This window comes from Lepisosteus platostomus, chromosome 15 (genome assembly GCF_059453375.1).
Source record: "Lepisosteus platostomus isolate fLepPlt1 chromosome 15, fLepPlt1.hap1, whole genome shotgun sequence".
Taxonomy (NCBI): domain Eukaryota; kingdom Metazoa; phylum Chordata; class Actinopteri; order Semionotiformes; family Lepisosteidae; genus Lepisosteus; species Lepisosteus platostomus.
This window is the reverse complement of record NC_142625.1, coordinates 19581461-19601538: the sequence shown is the minus strand read 5'-3', so window position 1 is coordinate 19601538 and position 20078 is coordinate 19581461. Positions and strand designations below refer to the sequence as shown.

Sequence of the window (20078 nt, the reverse complement as noted above, 5' to 3'; positions counted from 1 at the left end):
GGAAAGAAAAGAGCAAATAATTCTTGAAATATTTAAATATCCGTTCTTACTTGCACTCTCTTTGTGCTGGGAATGGCCCCTCTTGTTAAACAGATGAAGTAATTGCTTCCAATGAGTTGTACAGAAGAGTGGAAAATGAGGTGAAATTGACTGTGCTGAAGGCTGCGGAGCTCAAGTCAATGTAGCTTTGAAAGTGTGAAGGTCACTTGCTTGATGGTTGTTTGACAACAGATTAATCAGTGGTACACTGTGTTTTATCCACCTGGGAGTTGGTCGATATCAAAGTATACCCCAAGTTAAGACTAACGAGCCACAGTAAAAAAGTTCAGACTTCAAAAGATGAAAAGATGAGGTAAGTGGGTGAGCCCAAGGCAATGTTTATTTTTTTTCCACCTACAGTATACTTAACTTCACTCATTTTTTTTTTTTATCAGAGAGACTGTTCTACAGCATCCCGTTTCAAAATATTAAAAAATACTACATTTACTGGTACATTGTATCTTTATAAGTACTGATTTATTATTGTTTCACTAAATATTTTGGAAGACACAGCTCAGCTTTATGAAAGTACTGTATATTACAGTTCGCCTTTAACAGCACTTCACATCTCATCCTTCTGGCCACATTTAAAGAACTTTATTGACAGCTTGGTTAAGCCTACTAACTGCATCTGGAATAGAATTGTTTTCGTCGTCTTGCGGCTTTAAAAAATACGAAAAAATCTATTTTTCTATAAGGTACTGTAACACTGATGCTGCCTTAAAATGTGAAAATGGGGCGTGTGGCACTTTATCTTGAAGAGAACATGCTTAGGGTGGGCGAGAAAGAGGTTCAACCAGTCTTTCATTGAAATGTCGGGAGTTGTGGAGGAAAATTGTCAGCATGTTGGAACACACTCTGAGGGAGGGAGTTCATCTATATTAATTTCTCCTGTCCCTAGGTACTCCAAGCTGTCAGATCCAGCAAATTGGCTGAACATAAATGCCACGAATGGTCAAATCATCACCACAGCAGTCCTGGATCGGGAGTCAATCTATGTTAAAAATAACATTTATGAGGCCACCTTCCTTGCCGCTGACAATGGTAAGCGCCTGCCTCTGCACTGCTTTCTACTCTACTGCCACTCTAATGTGACGATGCCCATATGAGCTGAGGTCATGGCAGGCTTGTAGGTTTTTCTTAGCAATCCAAGGTGTCCAACCAAAAGAACGTAAAAATCGGAAGAGAGGAGGCGTGTAAGTGAGGAAGCTGAAACATGTTGTTTACATTTGTGCGTGTTGTGGCAGGAGGAGGAAAAACTGGGAATGATTAGCAGCCAGGCCAAGGTTTCGTTCATGTTTTGTGTTGGGTTTTAGGCGTGGGATCACCTCAAGGCTTCATTTTCTCAAGTATGAATGATACCATACCCAAATGAAAGGTTAGAGGTGGGCAGACCATCCCCGTCAAATAGATATGATTTCATACAGATTAAGACTAAGTCATGAGACAAAAGTTTGCTTTCAGTGATGGTTCTGATTCCTGAAAATGCATTTTCAAAAACACACTTGATCATCCATTTTCTAACCTGTTTATCCAATATAGGGCTGCAGTGGTTTCTAGAGCCTATACCAGCAAGCAACAGGTGCAAGGCAGGGTACACCCTAGATCAGACACCAGTCCATCACAGGACAGATTGGCACAAACACAATCTCAAACACACCAGGGCCAATTCTCCCAGACGTCACTTAACCCACCAGGAGGAAACAGGAGCACCCAGTGGAATCCCACATGAAAATGAGGAGACCGTACAGTACAAACTCTATTTAGATAGCATCCCAGCAATTTAACCCAGGGTCCCAGTGCTACTAATAGGCACACTATTTTTAATACATTCAGCCTATTCTGAGTGACGCCTGTTGGATTCAAACATTTTAAAGGAAATAAATCCAGAAATAATACAGTGAAAAGGTCCAAGAGGGAAAGTGGGGATTAAACCAAAGAGAATTTGGAGTTCTGTCAAAGCCTGAAAAGGAAAGACATTGTCAGATTATTTTATTTTTCAGGAAGAAACTACTATAGGAAGTATATAAAAAAACTATGTTTTTATGAAAGTGCTCTCCCATCTTCTCAAAATGTAATTTTACCATTCCACATAGGATAAATTCACTAGGCTGCCTTACAAATCCCAATTTATTTGGTTTAAACTAAACCTAAACGCCAATGTGTATGAATGAGTGAATGTTGTCCAAGGCAGGACCAGCTGAACAGATGAATAATTTTGTGCATAAAATTATTGTCTTCATTCAAATGCAAATTATGTTATTCTTACTGCTTGCGGAATGCAAAAAGCCCCAAAATTAAAAAAAAAAATCTGTAAAAATAAAATGCAAAATACGTGAAAGGATAGTTTTTTCACCATATAATTCACATTTCAGCTCCAAGATGAAGGATTGTAGTCCACAAAGGTTGCTTTAGAGAGGGCCATTCACCCCAACTTACTGGAAAAGCATTTCCCTTTTTTCTTTGTTTTTTGGGTAAGATCCTGGTTTCTAAATTTTGGCTGTTTGTTCCATAAAATCAAAGCATGAACTCAATGGAGTAAAAATACAAACAGCAAAGAAATACTTAGCTCTTCTGCACTGGAAACAAATAGCTTTTCAGCATAGCCTTATCAGTGTAGAGCAGTGCATTATGTATTTACCTAAAGTTTAATGAGATTCAAACCTGTTTCGCATTGCCAAGGCCCAGAATATGAAACTTTGTAGGTTTTGGAAGAGATTAGGGCCTGCATTCATTACGTTTTAGCATTTGAGTTAATAAACCACATTCTAAAACAACTTCTACTGTGGAATTACTTTTATCAAAATAATTTCTTTTCCTGAAACAAAGAATGCCATAGAAACCCGAAACATTCTCAATAAATAAAAGTTGAACCTGAACTTTCTGAAGATTATGTTAAGGCTGCCTATGCTTTCTCCATGTTTAATTACTATCTTCATGAACTGAAAGTAAGCTTGGAAGAGTTTTTTCAGAGGTAAAGTTACTTTGTAATTGGTTCTGAATCAGTTACAGTGGTATTGATTCTCACTTGGGGGTTTGAATTGATTAATTTGCCAACCATTAAAAATGTAGTTTTGATGTGCATTAAATTATGAATTAGCAGCCCGTCTGCAGACAGTATCAGTGTAGTGGGAGTGTCTGCAGAGATAATGCTAAAGGGATTATGGAAATGTAAGCTTGGGGTGATGGCATTTGGAGAGTAAACACTGTGAGAGAATACATTAAAATCTCAGCCATCATTGTCATAATCCGTTAGACACAGTATTTAGGAGCCACTGTCTTTGTACCTATAAATAGTTTGTTTTAACCTGGATTTTAAGCTAGAATAAGATCATGAAAGCTTGCTGGAAGGTTTTTCTCTGCCAACATCAAACAAATCTTAAATACAAATCCTTTTGAAGCATTTTGTGTTTCTCATATAGTCTTTTTCCAGAAAACACAGCTCTAAGGTTGCAGTAGGCAGTAGTAGAAGTAAGCCTTGGACTAAAAAATCCTTCCCAGTTTTAAAGTTAAAATAAATGTTAAGTTTTAAACAAACTTCATGTAAGCGAAGCTCAAACCTAAAGCTTTTTTTTTTAACAAACATCTGTGTTCCAGCTTTGTTAACACAACAAAGGTAAAGTAAGCAGACAAAAGCCTGGCAAAGAGCAAAACAAGTTGTGAAGGAAACTTTTAAAAAAAAAAACCCAAAGACATTATTTTTATTAAAAAAAATAATCCTTCTAGAGGAGTTAAGGCTCCATTAACCAAGAAAAGGGGAATAAAAAACAATTGGTCCACATTAGAAGGACTTAAGCTTTACCTCACATGAGGCCAAATCCAAAGAGAAAATAAAGAGTAAAACACCCAAAAAGTACAGGTAAGAAATGGAGTTTAGTCAGCTACCACACTTTCATGCTCTTTAATGTTACAACTGTGACAGAAAACTGCCAACGCATCAGTGATCTGCTGAATAGAGGGAGAAAAGATGGTTAAATAGGCTAAGGCACAGCTGCAGTAAGTGAAGGGGATGATAATGAGAGATCCCACTACAGCTGTGTGTAATTAAGACTCCCGACCAGCTCAGTCCTGTCAGAAGGTGCTTTTCTCTTTCACTATTGTTCCAACCTTTTATAGCAAAAATGACACACTAGGTTTGATTTTAAAAGAGTTGTTCAGATGTGGACCTATAGCAAGCAATTGCCATTTTGTGGATCAAGCTCTTTGAAATGCCACCTATTAGACCCTTTCTAAATCAGGATCACCTTAGGAATGAGGGCTCCCTCACTGGAGTTAATGTAATAAATTTTAAGTGCTAAAAGGTTTTTGTGTGCAGAACTTCTCCAAATCTGTGAGACAGTCTCAGGAAGGAATATATCTACTTTTTATATCTAGGCCAGCCTGAAAATGTTGCTCCAGTGAAAACCAGATAGAAGAGTCATGGTAAAAAAAGTCTACACAACATTTTCTTAGTATCTCCTACAAAGAAACATAAGCAGCACACATTTATATCATGAGCAGAGCAGGAATCAATAAAACAAGTTGTAGGGCGCAGTGTAGAACATTAGATCTGTGCATTAGAATGCACTGCTAGGGGAACAACACAATCAATCACCCGTATTAGGTTGAGAGAATTTGAACAGGTGAGTCTGACTCGAACGTGCTTCACGAAATTGATGTGAAAACGTATTAGTTTCCAGGTGGCACGAACATTTTGATTTAGTTTCTTCCAATCTGTTCTTTGGAGTATGGAGTTCACATTCTACACCAGTTCAGTGGATTATTGACCAAAAAAAAAAAGATCTGAGAAAATTTGTCAGCCATGTAAAAATGTATTCTGATGAGGACAGGGCTTTAGTAACCTTTAGTATATGACTAGGATTTTTTATAAACACAAGAAAAAAAGTATGCATACAATTTTAATAAATAAAAGGAAAATTGTGAATTAAAAAAACTTCTAGGAAGGATTATAATGAACAGGGCATATTAGAGCAGATTCTACTTTAAAAAATAAATACGTGAAAATGGTTCCCACAACATCTATTCATCTGCTAACAGTGTTGCTCCCAGCAAGCTCCTTCCAGAGTAGCATAATTTACATAATTAAGAAGTTGTCAACAGTTTTACAAATTCATAATTGCTCTCTTTTTCTCACTGGAAGCTTTGGTCGACTCCCTAGGGTTCAGAATTTGGTCATTTGTTTCAACAACTGCTGTCTCCAAGACAGCATAAAAACTCCATAGCAGACCGGTCTGTGTTAGAAGTAAACACAAGTAAAGATGCTAAGATCATCTGCATTCATTCCAACTTTCATGTTTCATTTGAAGCGTGGTCCAATTTAGTAATTCCTAGGTGAATTAAAACACACACAGTTGAGTGTGAGGAACATTCCATTTGGTTCATTTGATATTAATGTTCACATAGAACTCAGTGACTATCTCAATCATTTTCTTTTATGAGGTAGTAGAACTTTCTCAGACATGTTTTAATCTATCTTTTTACTGTAGCTTTTAATGTATAATTTAGTGTTATTCTTGATTTTACTAGGTCAATGTGCTGTGCTTTTCCTTTTTTCTCTCTTTTTGCTATTGGTATATGTATTACTGTATGTGTATCATTTTGTACAGTACCTTGAGTGTCTTAAAAAGTGCTCATAAATTGTATTTTTTTATTATTATGAATGCAGTAATGCATACCAAAAGTAATGTCTCATATGATTAATGTGATAACGTTATTTCTCAATAACCGGTTCAAGAATCAGAGCTAAATCACATCACTCTGATTGTAAAATTGCAATTATTACTGGATGCTGTACGGTGATGTGTTTCCTGGTCCTGATAAACTAAATAATTATTTTAACCATTGTAGTTAAGGATATTGTAAATTGATATATTGTACTACTTGGGTTTTACATGGGTTTTACTGTATGACCAAGTTATCATTTATTTTTGGTATCTTAGTGATCTACAGAATTTGTCTCCATCTATTTTCTTCCTCTTTTGAAAATATTTATATTGCTCTCTTCTGTCAAATGCAAGTGGTCATCAAACACAAATACAATAAATGGTGTTATTTAACAGAAGTTCAGGAGGAGGAAAATTAATATTCTTGCATTTCTCCTCTCCCATGTATAAATATTCACTTGCTACCCACATATCATAACCACGATCATTTGTTTTAGCTTCCCTCTCTTCACATCAACTGCACCCTTGCAGCTGCCTCCCTGGTTCATTCCTGATCAATAAGGGTGGTTGTGTTGTGCCCATTACTTGCCAAGATAGGCTCCGACTCTCCTGTGACCCTAAATTGAAGAAATGTTTTGAAAATGGATGGATGGAAATTATAAGTTTATTATTAGGCATATGTTTCTATAGGGAACCCTAACATAGAACACAATATGAATTATTATGTTAAAAGGGAGTGAAGGTGGGGCTGAATTCATTTCTCCTGTCTTGGTATCATGCAGGATTTCCTCCAGCCAGTGGCACAGGCACACTACAGATCTACCTGATTGACGTCAATGACAATGCGCCAGAGCTCTTGCCCAAAGAGGCCCAGATCTGCGAGAAAATCAATACCAACTCCATCAACATCACTGCCTCTGACTCTGATGTGGAGCCTAATGTTGGCCCCTTTGTGTTTGAGCTGCCAAGCTCCCCTCCCAGTGTGAGGCGTAATTGGACGATCTCCCGTCTTAATGGTGAGGGGCATTTTCTTCTTACTTTAGTACAGTACATTTTGAAAATATTTAGCATCATTACAAAAGAAACAAAATGACTGTTCTTTGCTTCAGTGATGAGGACACTATACTGTAAAAAAAGTCTCCATCCTTTGGGTGAGGCATAAAACCGAGGTCTTAACTCTGTACTCATTGATAGCTGATGTGTTTTGAACTTACTAGTGCACAGCCATCACATTATCCAGGTGGGTGCAATACATTGGTGGGGGAGGGGAGTCCCCATAACCTGTAAAGTACTTTGAGCAAAGTGTAAGAAATTGTAATAATAATAATAATAATAATAATAATAATAATAATAATAATTATGCATGTACTCATGTGCCCATGTCTCTGATTTCCCAGGTGATTATGTCCAGCTGAGTCTGCACATCCAGTACCTGGAGTCTGGGGTATACGATGTGCCGATCATTGTTTCAGACTCAGGGAACCCTACCATGTCCAACAAGTCAATCATCAAGGTGAAGGTGTGCCCCTGTGATGAGAATGGTGATTGCACCACCATTGGAGCTGTGGCTGCAGCAGGGCTGGGCACTGGTGCCATCATTGCGATCCTCATCTGTATCATCATACTGCTCAGTGAGTGTCTGGCATTGCATATGCAGGCACATAACAGAAGAGCAATACTTGCCATATCACAGCGGTTTTCTGGGGTATCTTTCGTTAATCAATGAATAAACACACAAAATCACATAAAAGCAGGATGATGAATGTATCGCTATATTGTAGTGATCGGCTTTGAGTTCATGCAGAGATACTAAACATACGGTAATCATGGTATTTCAGGTTTCATTAACTGACATGCAGCTCAGAACCTATTTGACACAAATACATAGACCAGTGAGACCTACAAACAGTCAAAAGACAAGGTAGTTTCTTCATCCGCATGCCACTCAAAACAAACTGACCACGTGAAAATGAAACTGAAACACACAGACACTACTTTCCATTTCCTCTAAGCTGAAAACAAAAGTGCTTAATAGCTGTGTTTATCTCCAGACTTATAGATACATGAGGCTTGTCAACAGGTAAAATGGGACATGAACATTCACGAGAGTCGTAGCTTAAATATTCAGCATGTGGGTTTGACACAATGTATTGTGCATCATGTGCTTATTATTGCCATCACACAAGAGTTTTGCAACACCTGACCCAAATCAAGGTTGTGGTCTCTGGGTTCTGGCTGATACAAAATGTTTAGACAAGCTCCTTTTCAACATAAATATTTTCCTAGTCCTGCAACACCATACTAAAACAGCATTTGAAATTAATTATTTAAAGGTAAATACATTATCCCAATTTAGGCATTCACCTCTTATCTGTAGTCTCTCTTTCCATTCATTAACTTGTTCTCAGCCAAAAGATATAAATGTATACTACTGCCTACAATTTAAGATTTTTATGAGGAACATTACCAAAAGCCTTCTGAAAATCGAAATATATTTATATATGCTCTACTGATATCCGTTACTGTTGTTGCTTGTTCAAATTTAGTTAGGCCTGCCTTTTTTAAATCCTTGTAGATTAACCACTAGAATCCTACTGCTGTTCAGATGATCTTGTATGTAACGGAATTCTGACTTATTGGTCTATAAGTGTCCTGTGCTTGTTCCTTGCTGAGATAGGCTCTTCCTTCTCAATGGCCATGAATTGGAAGGGACGGTTAGAAAATGGGTGAATACTCATTAATTGGTTCGTTTAGGTCACTCCTGATGGGTAATACACATACAGTAGATGCACCTACTGGATAGGTTCCATAACTTTCCAGTCAACCTACCAGCTGGGGTTAAGGACCTTTCTCAGGGGTCCAACGGAGTAGGATTGCTCTGCAGGATTTGAACCGGCTACCTTCCAGCCACAGGTGCAGATCCTTAGCCACAGAGTCTTTTTTTTTTTAAGACGAATGAGGTGGAATCGTACTTATGGAATTGGGTCAGGCTTGGGTCATGTTTGAAATTGAGGCCCTGTTACACACAGAATTGGGTATTTTTTACTGCAGGGTTATTTTGCCCTGAATACCTTACTCTATGTATGTGACTGAAGGCTTTTGAAAGTCAAGGTATTGCTTTAGGACTTATAAACTATGGTTTGTTGTGATCTAAATTGAAACTAGCTTTTAAAACAATACATTATGGGATGATTTTGCTCATCAAATTCAGTAACAGGAGGTTATGCTGCCAGAGTGATGAGCGGTTGTTAAAAACTGGGATTCTATGCATTACATATAAGGGGCCATGAGATCTTAGATTAATATCATGGCCTTGAAACAAGAAATGACCAGTGCTATCATCCTCCAGCCATGGTGCTTCTGTTTGTGGTCTGGATGAAGCGACGAGAGAAGGAGAGGCAGACCAAGCAGCTGCTGATTGACCCCGAAGATGATGTACGTGACAACATCCTGAAATATGATGAGGAGGGTGGAGGAGAGGAGGACCAGGTCAGAGTATTTTCATTTTCATATCATTCCTTTAGCTTGTTTTCCACCTGGAACAAAGAAAAAGACTGAAAGGTACAATATCACTCTGAATTTGTGTTTCCTTTGGGGATCTGAAGAATTCAGAAGGTACAGTATTCTGGTAAATGATATATCGTATAGTTCATGGTTTTTAGACTTTGTTGGCAATAATACCATTTTCTTAAGGGAGTTTAGCCCATTTAAGGTAATGAAATTAGGAATACTGGACCAGGGTGACCAGATGGGGAAAACAAGGCACAGCTGCCAGAGGGTGATGCCGAGATTTGCTAAAAAAGTAAGGATGACATTCTCGCAAAGAAATCGAGGAGTGGGCTGCACCTGTGGACACAGTTCTCTATAAATAGTCACGCAGAGTAGACAGGGTTTGTCTACTCAGACTCACACAAGTCTCTGAGATGGTGTGACCTTACATCTTGGGAGAGATTTGTAGTTAAGACGGTTGGGGGAAAATAATATGGCTCTGACAAAACCTGGGTATTATACTTACCTTTAGACTGAGTAGCAGACTTAATCTTTGCTGTACCAGGCCTGCCAGTAAAAAGAGTTGGGTATTGAGCAGACTAGCCTAAAGGGAATTGATTGAGTTGGGGTTTCTACTATTACAGGTTAGTAGAAAATGAAGAAGAGGCACTTAGGCGAGTTGGTGTTTTGACAAGTAAAGGGAGGGAAGGAATGTTAACATTAGGCTTGCTCCGGATGCCAGCTAAATGCCCATATTATAAGGACAGCTTATGTGAAGCTTCCCTCTGCTGCACTACCATTTACAGGAATCTTTTTAACAGACTAAACTAGACCCTAACTAGAAGCAAGATAAATTTGGTATAAACTTTCACAGTTAGTACTTGGAGTTTTCAAATGATGCTTTCTTGCTTATTCTTGAAATTCAGAAACTCGCCAGATCTTGCGTAAAAAAATAAATAATTGTTTTGTGATAAAGGCTTTGTCAAATGTTATATTTTAGACGCACAAAATCCGGTAGTTTTAAAGGCAGGGGTCATGAATATCCTATGAGTCTGACTTTCAGTGCCATTGTTGCTCTCCTTTCCGTGTTTCAGGACTATGACCTGAGCCAGCTGCAGCAGCCGGAATCGCTAGATCACATCATCAGCAAACCCCCTGGGATCAGGCGGGTGGACGAGAGGCCTGTTGTGGCCGAATCCCAGTACCCAATCCGACCAGTTGTCCCCCATCCTGGAGACATTGGGGATTTCATCAATGAGGTACAGAAACACATACTGTTCCTGCAGCAGTCTTAATGCACTTCTAATCCCATTACCTTCTGTCATAGCTTCCGTTTCTTTAAATTGCCTAATTAATGCAGTAGTCAGCAAGTATAATCTTGGTGAGGATGTATCCTAAGTGTCACAAGTGGCATAAGCTTTTGGCATCAAACATATGGCAAGAGCTTTAGAACAACTCACCCATCCTTCTTAATCCCATGATTTTAAAACTAGTGTTACAGCTAGATGTACACCTGGCAGGGACTGGCAGCTGCGCTGCCTGGGTCTGTTTTGCTGTCCTTTTTCATTTGTCATTGTGTTCCAACAATATTAAGGTAGAAGGTATTCCCACAAAATTAAATAGAATCAAGCTCTCTTGTAGTGCTGTGTGTTGTGGGGGTTTTGCATGATCACAAAAGAAGCTCCTTTTACAAATCAGATCCCTGCCTAGAGCACCAATACAATGTGTCAAAAATACCGTTTCACTATGTACCTGGACTGTTCGCAGGGCCTGCGAGCTGCAGACAATGACCCCACCGCCCCGCCCTACGACTCCCTGCTGGTGTTCGACTACGAGGGCAGCGGCTCCACTGCGGGTTCAGTCAGCTCGCTCAACTCATCTAGCACCGGCGACCAGGACTACGACTATCTCAACGACTGGGGTCCTCGTTTCAAGAAGCTTGCCGACATGTACGGGGGCGGGGACGAAGACTAACCGCCCTCGGCCGCAAGACGTGTCAACCGCGCTTCACCACTTAAGAAACAAAACAGAAAAAACAACAACAACCCAAGTGAGGACGATACAAAGGCAGCTTTTTAATGAATTTCCCCTGCTGACTGTAAAAACAAAGAAAAAACAATAGCATTTTATTTTTAGTGGCAGGTTTTCTGTTTCTTTTTAAGTTGGATTTTTGGTTGTTATTATTATGATTATTTCCACTCTTTTAGAACATAAGCTGTCTAATAGCATGAAAAAGAGAAAAGGCGCCTTGTCTCTGTGCCATTATTCGGTTCCAGTGCAGCCAGCAGGGATGTTGTTTATTTTTTTGCTCAAAACCTTTGCTTTATCACTAAAGAGAGTGAAAGGCACTCTTTCTTAACTTGAATTCCTTAGAACAGAAGCACTGTTGTTAAAAAGTGCCTTTTTGGTGCGTTTAATCGGATTCCCACTATCTCAGGATTGGTTGCCATTCGAATGGATCGGGCGGCACGCTTCTCTCTTTCCCTCCCTCTCTCTCGATGACCCCCAAAACTCTCTGGTCAGTAAAGTAGGAAAAACAAAAAAGTAAAATCTGTCTGTACAAATACTCATTTTGATTCTGCTTCTTGTGTAACTGGGTATTGTGTAAGACAAAGTAGGGAAAACAGAGAGCTTTGTGCAAATAATACAACTATCTTTCAATGGGAGCTAATCCGTGTTTTCATTGTGGAGAGATCCAAACTCAAATGCCCAGGTCTGTGGAGCATTGCTGCAGGGTTAGGGTTAGTCATATTCGCTCCTGTTGCAGAAGTCCGTAAACTTCTTCTCATGTGCAACTTACAGCTATTTCAGAATTAAAAAAAAACACGAGGCGTATGTCTTCAATGCCATTTGTACAATTCTGAAATACCTGATGCTCTATCTTAAGAATTTAAACTCTTGGAAGTCATTCTTCCTTTGATACCTTGGATCACCGAGCATTTGAGTTTGGATAGCTGCTGTCCTGTACCGTTTTTGAAAACACGTTCCTGTCTGTGCTGCTTCGCACTTGTTGCAAGTCTTTAACCAGACATGGAGGATGTAGGATGAGGAGAAAAGGGGAATATTAATTGATTCTACTTTCATTTGTCTCCTGATGACCTGAGATGTAAGAAAGAAACTTTCAAAGGCTTGTACAAGTGAGAAAGAAGTAACAGCTGTGGAGAATCTGGATTCAAGAGGGTGACTTTTCTTTGTTTAATGAAGTGAAAAAAATGCATGAATTTTCCAAAGGTTTCAAAGTGACAGGTGTAATTCTGTGGTCAGACTGGTAAATGTGGTTAGGGAAAATATATACTATAAAAAATGTAAAGTATTTTTTTTAAGTATTAGAAAATCGCAAGCGGTCTGTGCTGCTTTCCTTTCCTGGTGTGCATACCAGCAAAATCGTGCATCGTGGAGCCCTGCTGCTCGAAGCTTCAACATATTATTGAGCATCAGTGTGTTTTATACTGGGTTGCTTCATTGTGAGTTTTGCTAAAGTGTTCTAAATTCAGGTATTGACACTGCTGATGTGATTCCATTGCATACCAAGTCGTTACAGAAACCTGTCTCATTTAACAAATTCCAATATCAATCCTCCAAGTTTCAGTGCAAGAGCGCCCACTCATCGAAAAGCCAGTGAGTGACTGAAATGGCATTCTTATAATCATGACTGGTGATATGGGACATTGCTTTGCTGTTCATTCAGTTAAATAATAGATATGTGTATTGTATATTTCATTTTTTTTAAAAAAAAGAGTCTGCACTTTACTTCTTGGGGAACCAGTTTGTTTTTGTATATGGTCTGATCATGTTGGCCATCAAAATGAAATCTAATGACTTAGGCAGGGGACAAAGGAATCACACCCTCTGTCGCCTGATGTCGAAAAAAGGATTGTGATGCCATAACTACTTGATATGCAAACTGCTCTTGCCTTGCTGTCCCAATTTCATTCGTTCATTCACATCTGATCTTCAACGTTTAGTGCCCTCAAATAAATCTACTCTAAAAGCTGTTCTGGACCTGAGGAAACACAATTCCCTGTTTTTCTGTGCAACTCAAATATTTATACCTGTCAGTGGTGTTCCCTTGTTCGTGGTATCTGGCGCATTGGTTAGTTTGGTTGGATTCATGAAAATCCATTTGAATCCATTTCAATAGCAAAACTTCCCTGGAGTCAAATCCAGTGTAACTGGGAAATGATCACCTCCTTTCAATACTAGAAACCTCTACATACACTTGGAAACGTCGTCTCTTTTATAATGTTTCAGTTAGCTTGCTCGGTTCTGGAGATTTATCCTATGGTAGTTTATCTGTCAAATGATAACAAAGTCCTTGAGGTAATCATAGTAGTAATTGACTTTTTAATACATCAGTGAAAACTGGACTGAAGTCCCTAGCAAGCTGGACAGAGAGAGGACATGACACAAGACAGAGTTAGCCTTTACCTCTGTAATTTCCACTGAAAAAGCCTTACAAAGAGCAAAGAGCAAAACAGGAAAAGTATACTGATCGACATATTGGGCCCATTCTAAGAACTCATGAATGGAGTTTTAATTCCAGAACAAAGCAGAAGTGCTGCAATCACCAAAATCATGAACAGCGTGGGGAACACAGCATGAGATGTGATGATGCTGTTCTGTGACATTGATGCCTTTGGACAAATTAGGAACCACACTGAAGGTGCTGTCGTATAGCCATTATGATTAACAAGAATGGTCATAACGTCTGATTTATAGTTTAAGACATACAGCAGCAACTTTAAGAGATGGGAAGTGCCAGCTTTGGCAAAGTTATCAAATAGAAAAAAAATAAAGCTACTGTACTTGTTTTTTTATGATTCAGTGTATTGGAATGCATGTACAGGGTAAATAGTTGCTGCTTTTCATATATGATTCGCAAAACAAAAACTGTATATAAGAAACATCATTTTTTAAACATTACATTAGCATTTTTAGATATTTTGTACATTCATTTAAATGTTGCACAACATTTAAAAGGAAAACTTGACATTCCTTGCATAGTTTAAATCAACAGACATTAATTCACCCAAAAATGGATTGCACTTGTAAATTAGATGCTTTCTGAGAGACAACTCCAAGACTACCTTCTATCTTTTGTTTTTTTTCTTCTTAAGTATTGGACACACTGTAAACTTTTTTGACATAGTGAAAAGTGTACCCCCCAAGGCCTCAGAATCTATTCAGTAGCCTACTTGTTTTGCTTCTATTTTGACAGGTTTCCTAATCATTATTCAGCTGAGCTATTGTACTGTGTTCTAGTTTTTCAGATGATTCTGCTCTTCAGAACAGGATGATCATCCATAGTGATTCTCATAAATTGGAGTCTGACTTGTGCTCAACAAATAGTCCCCATTGTGGCTCTGAACCCCAGCAAAAGAAACCGAATATCATAGAGTTCAATTTCTTCATGTTTTTAAGATGGATGTTTGTCAATACAACCAGTATAGAACTCGCCTTCTTTCCCAAGATCGCAGATACAACATAGTAAGCCATACAGATTTGAAGGGATTTGACAATGCATTTAACATTTTAATTTTTTTTTTTATTCTGGTTCATTGTTTTAGCCTAGACTTTTAAGCTGCTAACAGGTTGAGAATATTTTGCATGCGCCCTAGTGAAAGTGAAAATAATGTTTTGACATACAATAAGTAAATGTTCAATTGTCCTTTTAAATGGTTCTTTTTACCATATTCACACTTGTTATGTTTTATACAAAATATCAAACCAGTTTCAAATTTTCTGTCCTACATTAAAGTACCTACAGGCAGTTGTGTCTAAAGAAAATATTGACCTTGACCAGTAATTTATGTTCAGATGTTTGTTTCCATGTAATGCCCAATTATATCCTTGCCCCAAAATCTATAATATTGCATTAGGATCTGACAGCTTTAATAATTATTGGTACAGTAGTACGGAATATATTAATTTTGTGGCTTCTCCTTTTGATTCCTTTTGTGCTTGGAATATAATACTTTCAACAGTTAATTGTCTATATGGCTACATTACAATGAAGGCAAATTTAAAATTAAGAAATGCTCTCTAAACTATATTTACATTCCTCTTGTTTTGGACTCTGTATGTAGGGGAAACAAGGATAGATATTTACATTTTGATGTGGACTTTGCACAGTCATCCATCAGAGTCTTAGAAGAACCTTGGCCAGGACCAGAAATTGTCAAGACTACGTGAGAACATTCATTTCCCACCATTCTCGTGTTTCTGTGACATACATTCTGCAGACCAGAAAGGCCTAGAGGCCATCATTCAGGTTCCTGCAAAATTTAACATTCAAGGTTTTGTTGAATATGAATTCAAATGATACAACTAGCAAGTGTTTCTTGAGAAATACAGGATTTTAAAAACACAAGCATTACAATTTCTGATTCAATTGAGTGTATGTAAGTATATGTTACAAGAGGGTTGCATTTGGTAGACCTCTAGTTAATTGGTATCTGATATGTAAGCCATATATTATATATTTCTATATAAAGCTGTGCAGAATTCTTAGACATGTTGAATTTTATTCTATTTTCAAACTTTTCTCTTCTTTGTGCAGAAACTCAACTGTGGCAAAGATCTGCTAATTTTCTGGCATTTTGTTTCAAGCTAAAAGTTATTTTGTTGTACAAATGGTTGCCTTTTAGCTTTATTGATATACAGAACAAATTATGTTGATAACAAAGACCAGACATTGACACTTGAGAATGTCTGGAAAGTGTGATGGATGAGCTATGAGAACAGTTCACATTGGCTGCTCAAGTATAGTTCAGCACCATGCTTTGCTATGAACAAGTTTTTTTATGATTCTGATCAATATTAATTAAAAAATATCTAAATGACAACAACCAAGCCTTATTCATAAGTAGTAGAAAATGCTAGTGGAGGCTTTGGGTCAATTGTTGATGCTCATAAAACACATACTGTATATTGTAACTCCTGATTGTGTGTAAGATGTCTAAGACTTTTGAACAGCAATATACATACAATGTTCAAATTTTGATTTGAATTATCTTGCTAAGACAGAGTTATTTTTACAATGCAAAGTCATAACATAACCTGTTGTTGACAAACGGCCTATTTCAGAGGCTTCAGTCTGGGTGGTCCACTGCCCTATGTCCTCTGATCATTTTGAAACCTCTAAGAAGCATTCAGTCCTCATGCCCCTTAGAGTAGCTTTTGTCTTTGAAAAGTAAAAGCAAAAGATTAATTACTTGCAGATTTCAATCCTGAAAGTATACAAAAATCTAAGGACTGTATAGAATACTTCACCAGGAACTTCAAAAAAGAAAAGGTTAGCATTAGGGCAAACATGTTCCTCAAAGAATAAAAAAATCTAATTGGCGTCAACAGGCACACAATTAACCACCTGATGTTACTCACTTTAGTGTGTACATAATGTAGTAATTGCTTGAAGCTAAACAGATCAAGTTAGGCAAAATATACATGTAAAATTGGATTTTTTTGCATGTCTTTTTATAATGGACAAAATAATTATGATATAATAATAATGATGATAAAATCATGATAAAAAATGTGTTGCAGCCCGCATGACTGTGGTTGTTTTCGAAAAAATTCTGGTGTGTACCATATTCACATTGAAAAAAAAAATCAAAAACACAATCATTGCACAGTTAACAAGTTCAATACTTTTTGTAAACTGTCAACAGCACAACTATTTTGTATTGTTGTTTGTACCATTTTGTACCAAAAAAGTATAACAAAAAAGGGAAGAGAGTTTCTTGTTTTAAGCGTGTGTTTATAGTGCCACTGCGATCTTGGTTCCAAATACATAAACAGCCTTGCTGATTTATTGTGTAAAAATAAAAGCTGAGCTGGTGATAAGACACCAGCTCCCCTGTGTAATAAATAAAGTTCCCCTCCTTTTAAATGTTTGTCTCATCTTTGTTTTCCTCCAGACTCTTCAATATCACTTCCTATCGGTAACAGCACTTTTTAGCTCAGACGTGCACAAAATCTGGTTTGGGCTAAGATTTCTATATAATATGTTAGGGTTTTGGGAGCAGTGCTTTTGATTTAATTTCTCACTGTGTTTGGCAAAAGTTGAGATGCAGCTCTAAATGAATCCCTCAGCTTTGACCTTAACACGGCCTTCCAAGAGAAAACAGAAATGGGAGTAATCTGTTGGACTTGCCTTTAATGTTCATCTGCTGTGTTGAAAGCAAATCAAAATGCTGCAGAACTGTAACAGCACAGTATTTGGGATCTTAGTTTGTGCTGTTCTAAAGGTAAACAGTGACTCTGATATCTGATTGTGGTGCATAGTGGGCATTAAAGAAAACAATATAGTGAAAATAACCATGATGAATAGGAGAGAAATGAATGCACAGCTCCTTAAATCAAAAGAAAGCCTTGGAGCCATATGTGTTTCAGTTTAACTATTACTGAATGAAGGCTGTACAAAGGGAGATCGCTATGTTTTTCTCCCTGTCTGCATGACAGCTGGAAAAGTGCACCAGAAAAGCACAAAGACCTCCACTCCACTGTTGTTAGGAATCATTGGTGGAAATATTCAAGGATCCTGTGCAGACGCAGGAGTGGGTAGTTGACGAATCCAATACGATAGGCGATTACGTAGTCCAAGGAGAAGGGTGTTTCAGTAGCCAGGAAGAGCGATAAAGGCGAACAATCCGAAGCAAGAGGCAAGGTCGTGGTCAAAAGGGGTAAAGCAGGTAGTAATCCGGGGAGAACGCAGGAGGCAAACAGTCCGAGACGTGAGGTGAGGTCCGAAGTCGAAAAGGCAGAAGGGAAGTCCAGAATCCAGAATCCAGAATCCAGAATCCAGAATCCAGAATCCAGAATCCAGAATCCAGAATCCAGAATCCAGAATAAACGAGGTACGGGGAAAAACGCCAGGTAGAGCTCTCAAAGAGTAGACTCAATACCGAGCAATGGGAAGCAGGTTAGGATGGTATAAATAACACGGCGTGCCGCACGGTTGAACGTTTGCAGGTGTGTTAACGCGTGCGGCAGCGCTTGTTAATAATAACCTTTGCTGATGCTGATTAGATCGCTTAAGAGTTGGTCTCCGCTCGCTGGCGGTCATGACGACTGTAAAGTGTTGATGTATCTTTAATGTCAACCCCACCACCACCCTCCCATTTCTACCATGTATCAAAAAAGAAGCATCTCAGTACATGAAAAAAAACAGAATGGACTCAAGACCACAAAGTCAATTAAAGCCTGTGGAAAGTCTCTAATGGACGTTCAGCTAAGAACTACTGACTGATTTTGCTTACTTCCACAACCCCCAATCCAAGGCTTCATTTGCAAAACCTTTAAATACCTTTAAAAAATATTTTGTATTTTCGTAGTAATACCAACTGCTTGATAATGTTATTGAATGGATTAAAGGTTAACCAGTTAACTAAGCAGAAGACTTTGGCAAAGACTCTTAATAAAAGATGAAGAAAAGTCTGCTTGACGTCGGTCTATAATAAAATATAGTTTTGCTTTGCCCACAAGGGGTCAGTGCTCTCTACGAAGGCCATACTGCAATTTCATGTAGCTTGATGGGAGCACTGTATGGATTTGATAATTGGGCTAAAAGATAATTGAAGAAGTTAAGATGAAGCAGAAGAATGTGTCTTTAAGATTTCTGTTTAATGAAGAACAAATATAGCATAGCTTTTGATATCTGCCTTTTATTGTATCTTTCCAGATTGATCTAGTTCTTTAAACCTGAAAAAAATGTTGTATTGTTTTGTTCTTACATTTCAGTGTGGATTTAACCTCATACTTTCTTATTTTAACAATTTCTTATGCTTTTTAATGTAAGCATGTGACTTTGTTCATTATTTTTATTAGATACATTTGAAAACTTTCCAGTTATAAATTGTTTAAGTGACCCATCCTCTATATAACAATCTTTCAATACGGTGAAGTAGACCTTAGGGCGGCACAGTGGTTTCTGGGAAAATTGGCCCTGGTGTGAGTGTGTGTTTGTTTCTGTGTGTGGACTGGTGTTCCGTCCAGGGTATGTCCTGCCTTGCTTGTGCACATTGCTTACTGTGCTTGCTGGGATAGGCTCTGGCTTACTCCCCTCTCCCCGCCTACCACAACCCTGAGTTGTAAGACGTGAAAATCGATGCATGGAAGATAGACCTTAAGCTTCCATTGTAAATCCAAATTAGATATAAATATCTTTAAATAATGTGGTATAAATTATATCTTTAATTAATTTACATATTTATTTACATGATTTAAATATATTTCTATTTCATCATATTTTCAGATTATTTATATATATATATCTTTATATGTTTTTAGAGATATTTCTAAATGATAATTTGGCTTGCCATACACCTGCTTGTCTTCATTCCAATGGACCTTTTTATGTAATTGAATTCTTAAGTGAATTGAGATTTTTTTGTCTGGAACTTTTGAAATTTGTTTACTCAAAAAAAGGTAATTTTATATAACGGAGATCTCCAACATGTTTAAGAACCACAAACAATTAAAATTGTTCAAAAATAATCCTAGAATTAGTGAGACAAAGGGTTCAATTATAAAACTGAGAGCTCAGTTGGAAACAAACAGCAGGTGTGTAAGCACCAGGGTTAGGTTCACAGTGCAGATAGGGCTGTGAGTTCTTTCTTTTTTGTTTTCAACTTTAATAAACCTTGGAACTGCTACATTCCATTATTCACTGATGAAATGCTTTGATTTTGTTAATTTTGAATCCATGGCATTTTAAAAATGACTTTCATGCATCCATGCGCTGCTTGCCTTTCCTGTGCCTTAATTAAATTGAAATTAAGAATTTCTTTTGCGCTCAAATTACAGCTTGCACCAACATTTTAATTATGAGAAATCAATGGTAAAGAATAAGTTAGCCAGTCACAGAGGCACAAAATCTATAACAGT

General features: G+C 37.8%; 1 protein-coding gene across 1 annotated transcript in view; it reads left to right on the top strand.

The window, feature by feature from the left end:
- cdh4 (cadherin 4, type 1, R-cadherin (retinal)) overlaps positions 1 to 17082 on the top strand; it is a 382227-nt gene extending 365145 nt beyond the window's left edge. The window contains exons 12-17 of the mRNA XM_088608237.1: positions 941 to 1083; positions 6485 to 6718; positions 7100 to 7333; positions 9052 to 9191; positions 10286 to 10450; positions 10959 to 17082. Coding sequence (XP_088464363.1) covers positions 941 to 1083; positions 6485 to 6718; positions 7100 to 7333; positions 9052 to 9191; positions 10286 to 10450; positions 10959 to 11165 — 1123 coding nt within the window. The 3' untranslated portion in view covers positions 11166 to 17082. The remainder of the gene's footprint in view (positions 1 to 940; positions 1084 to 6484; positions 6719 to 7099; positions 7334 to 9051; positions 9192 to 10285; positions 10451 to 10958) is intronic.
- Positions 17083 to 20078: the final 2996 nt, after the last annotated feature.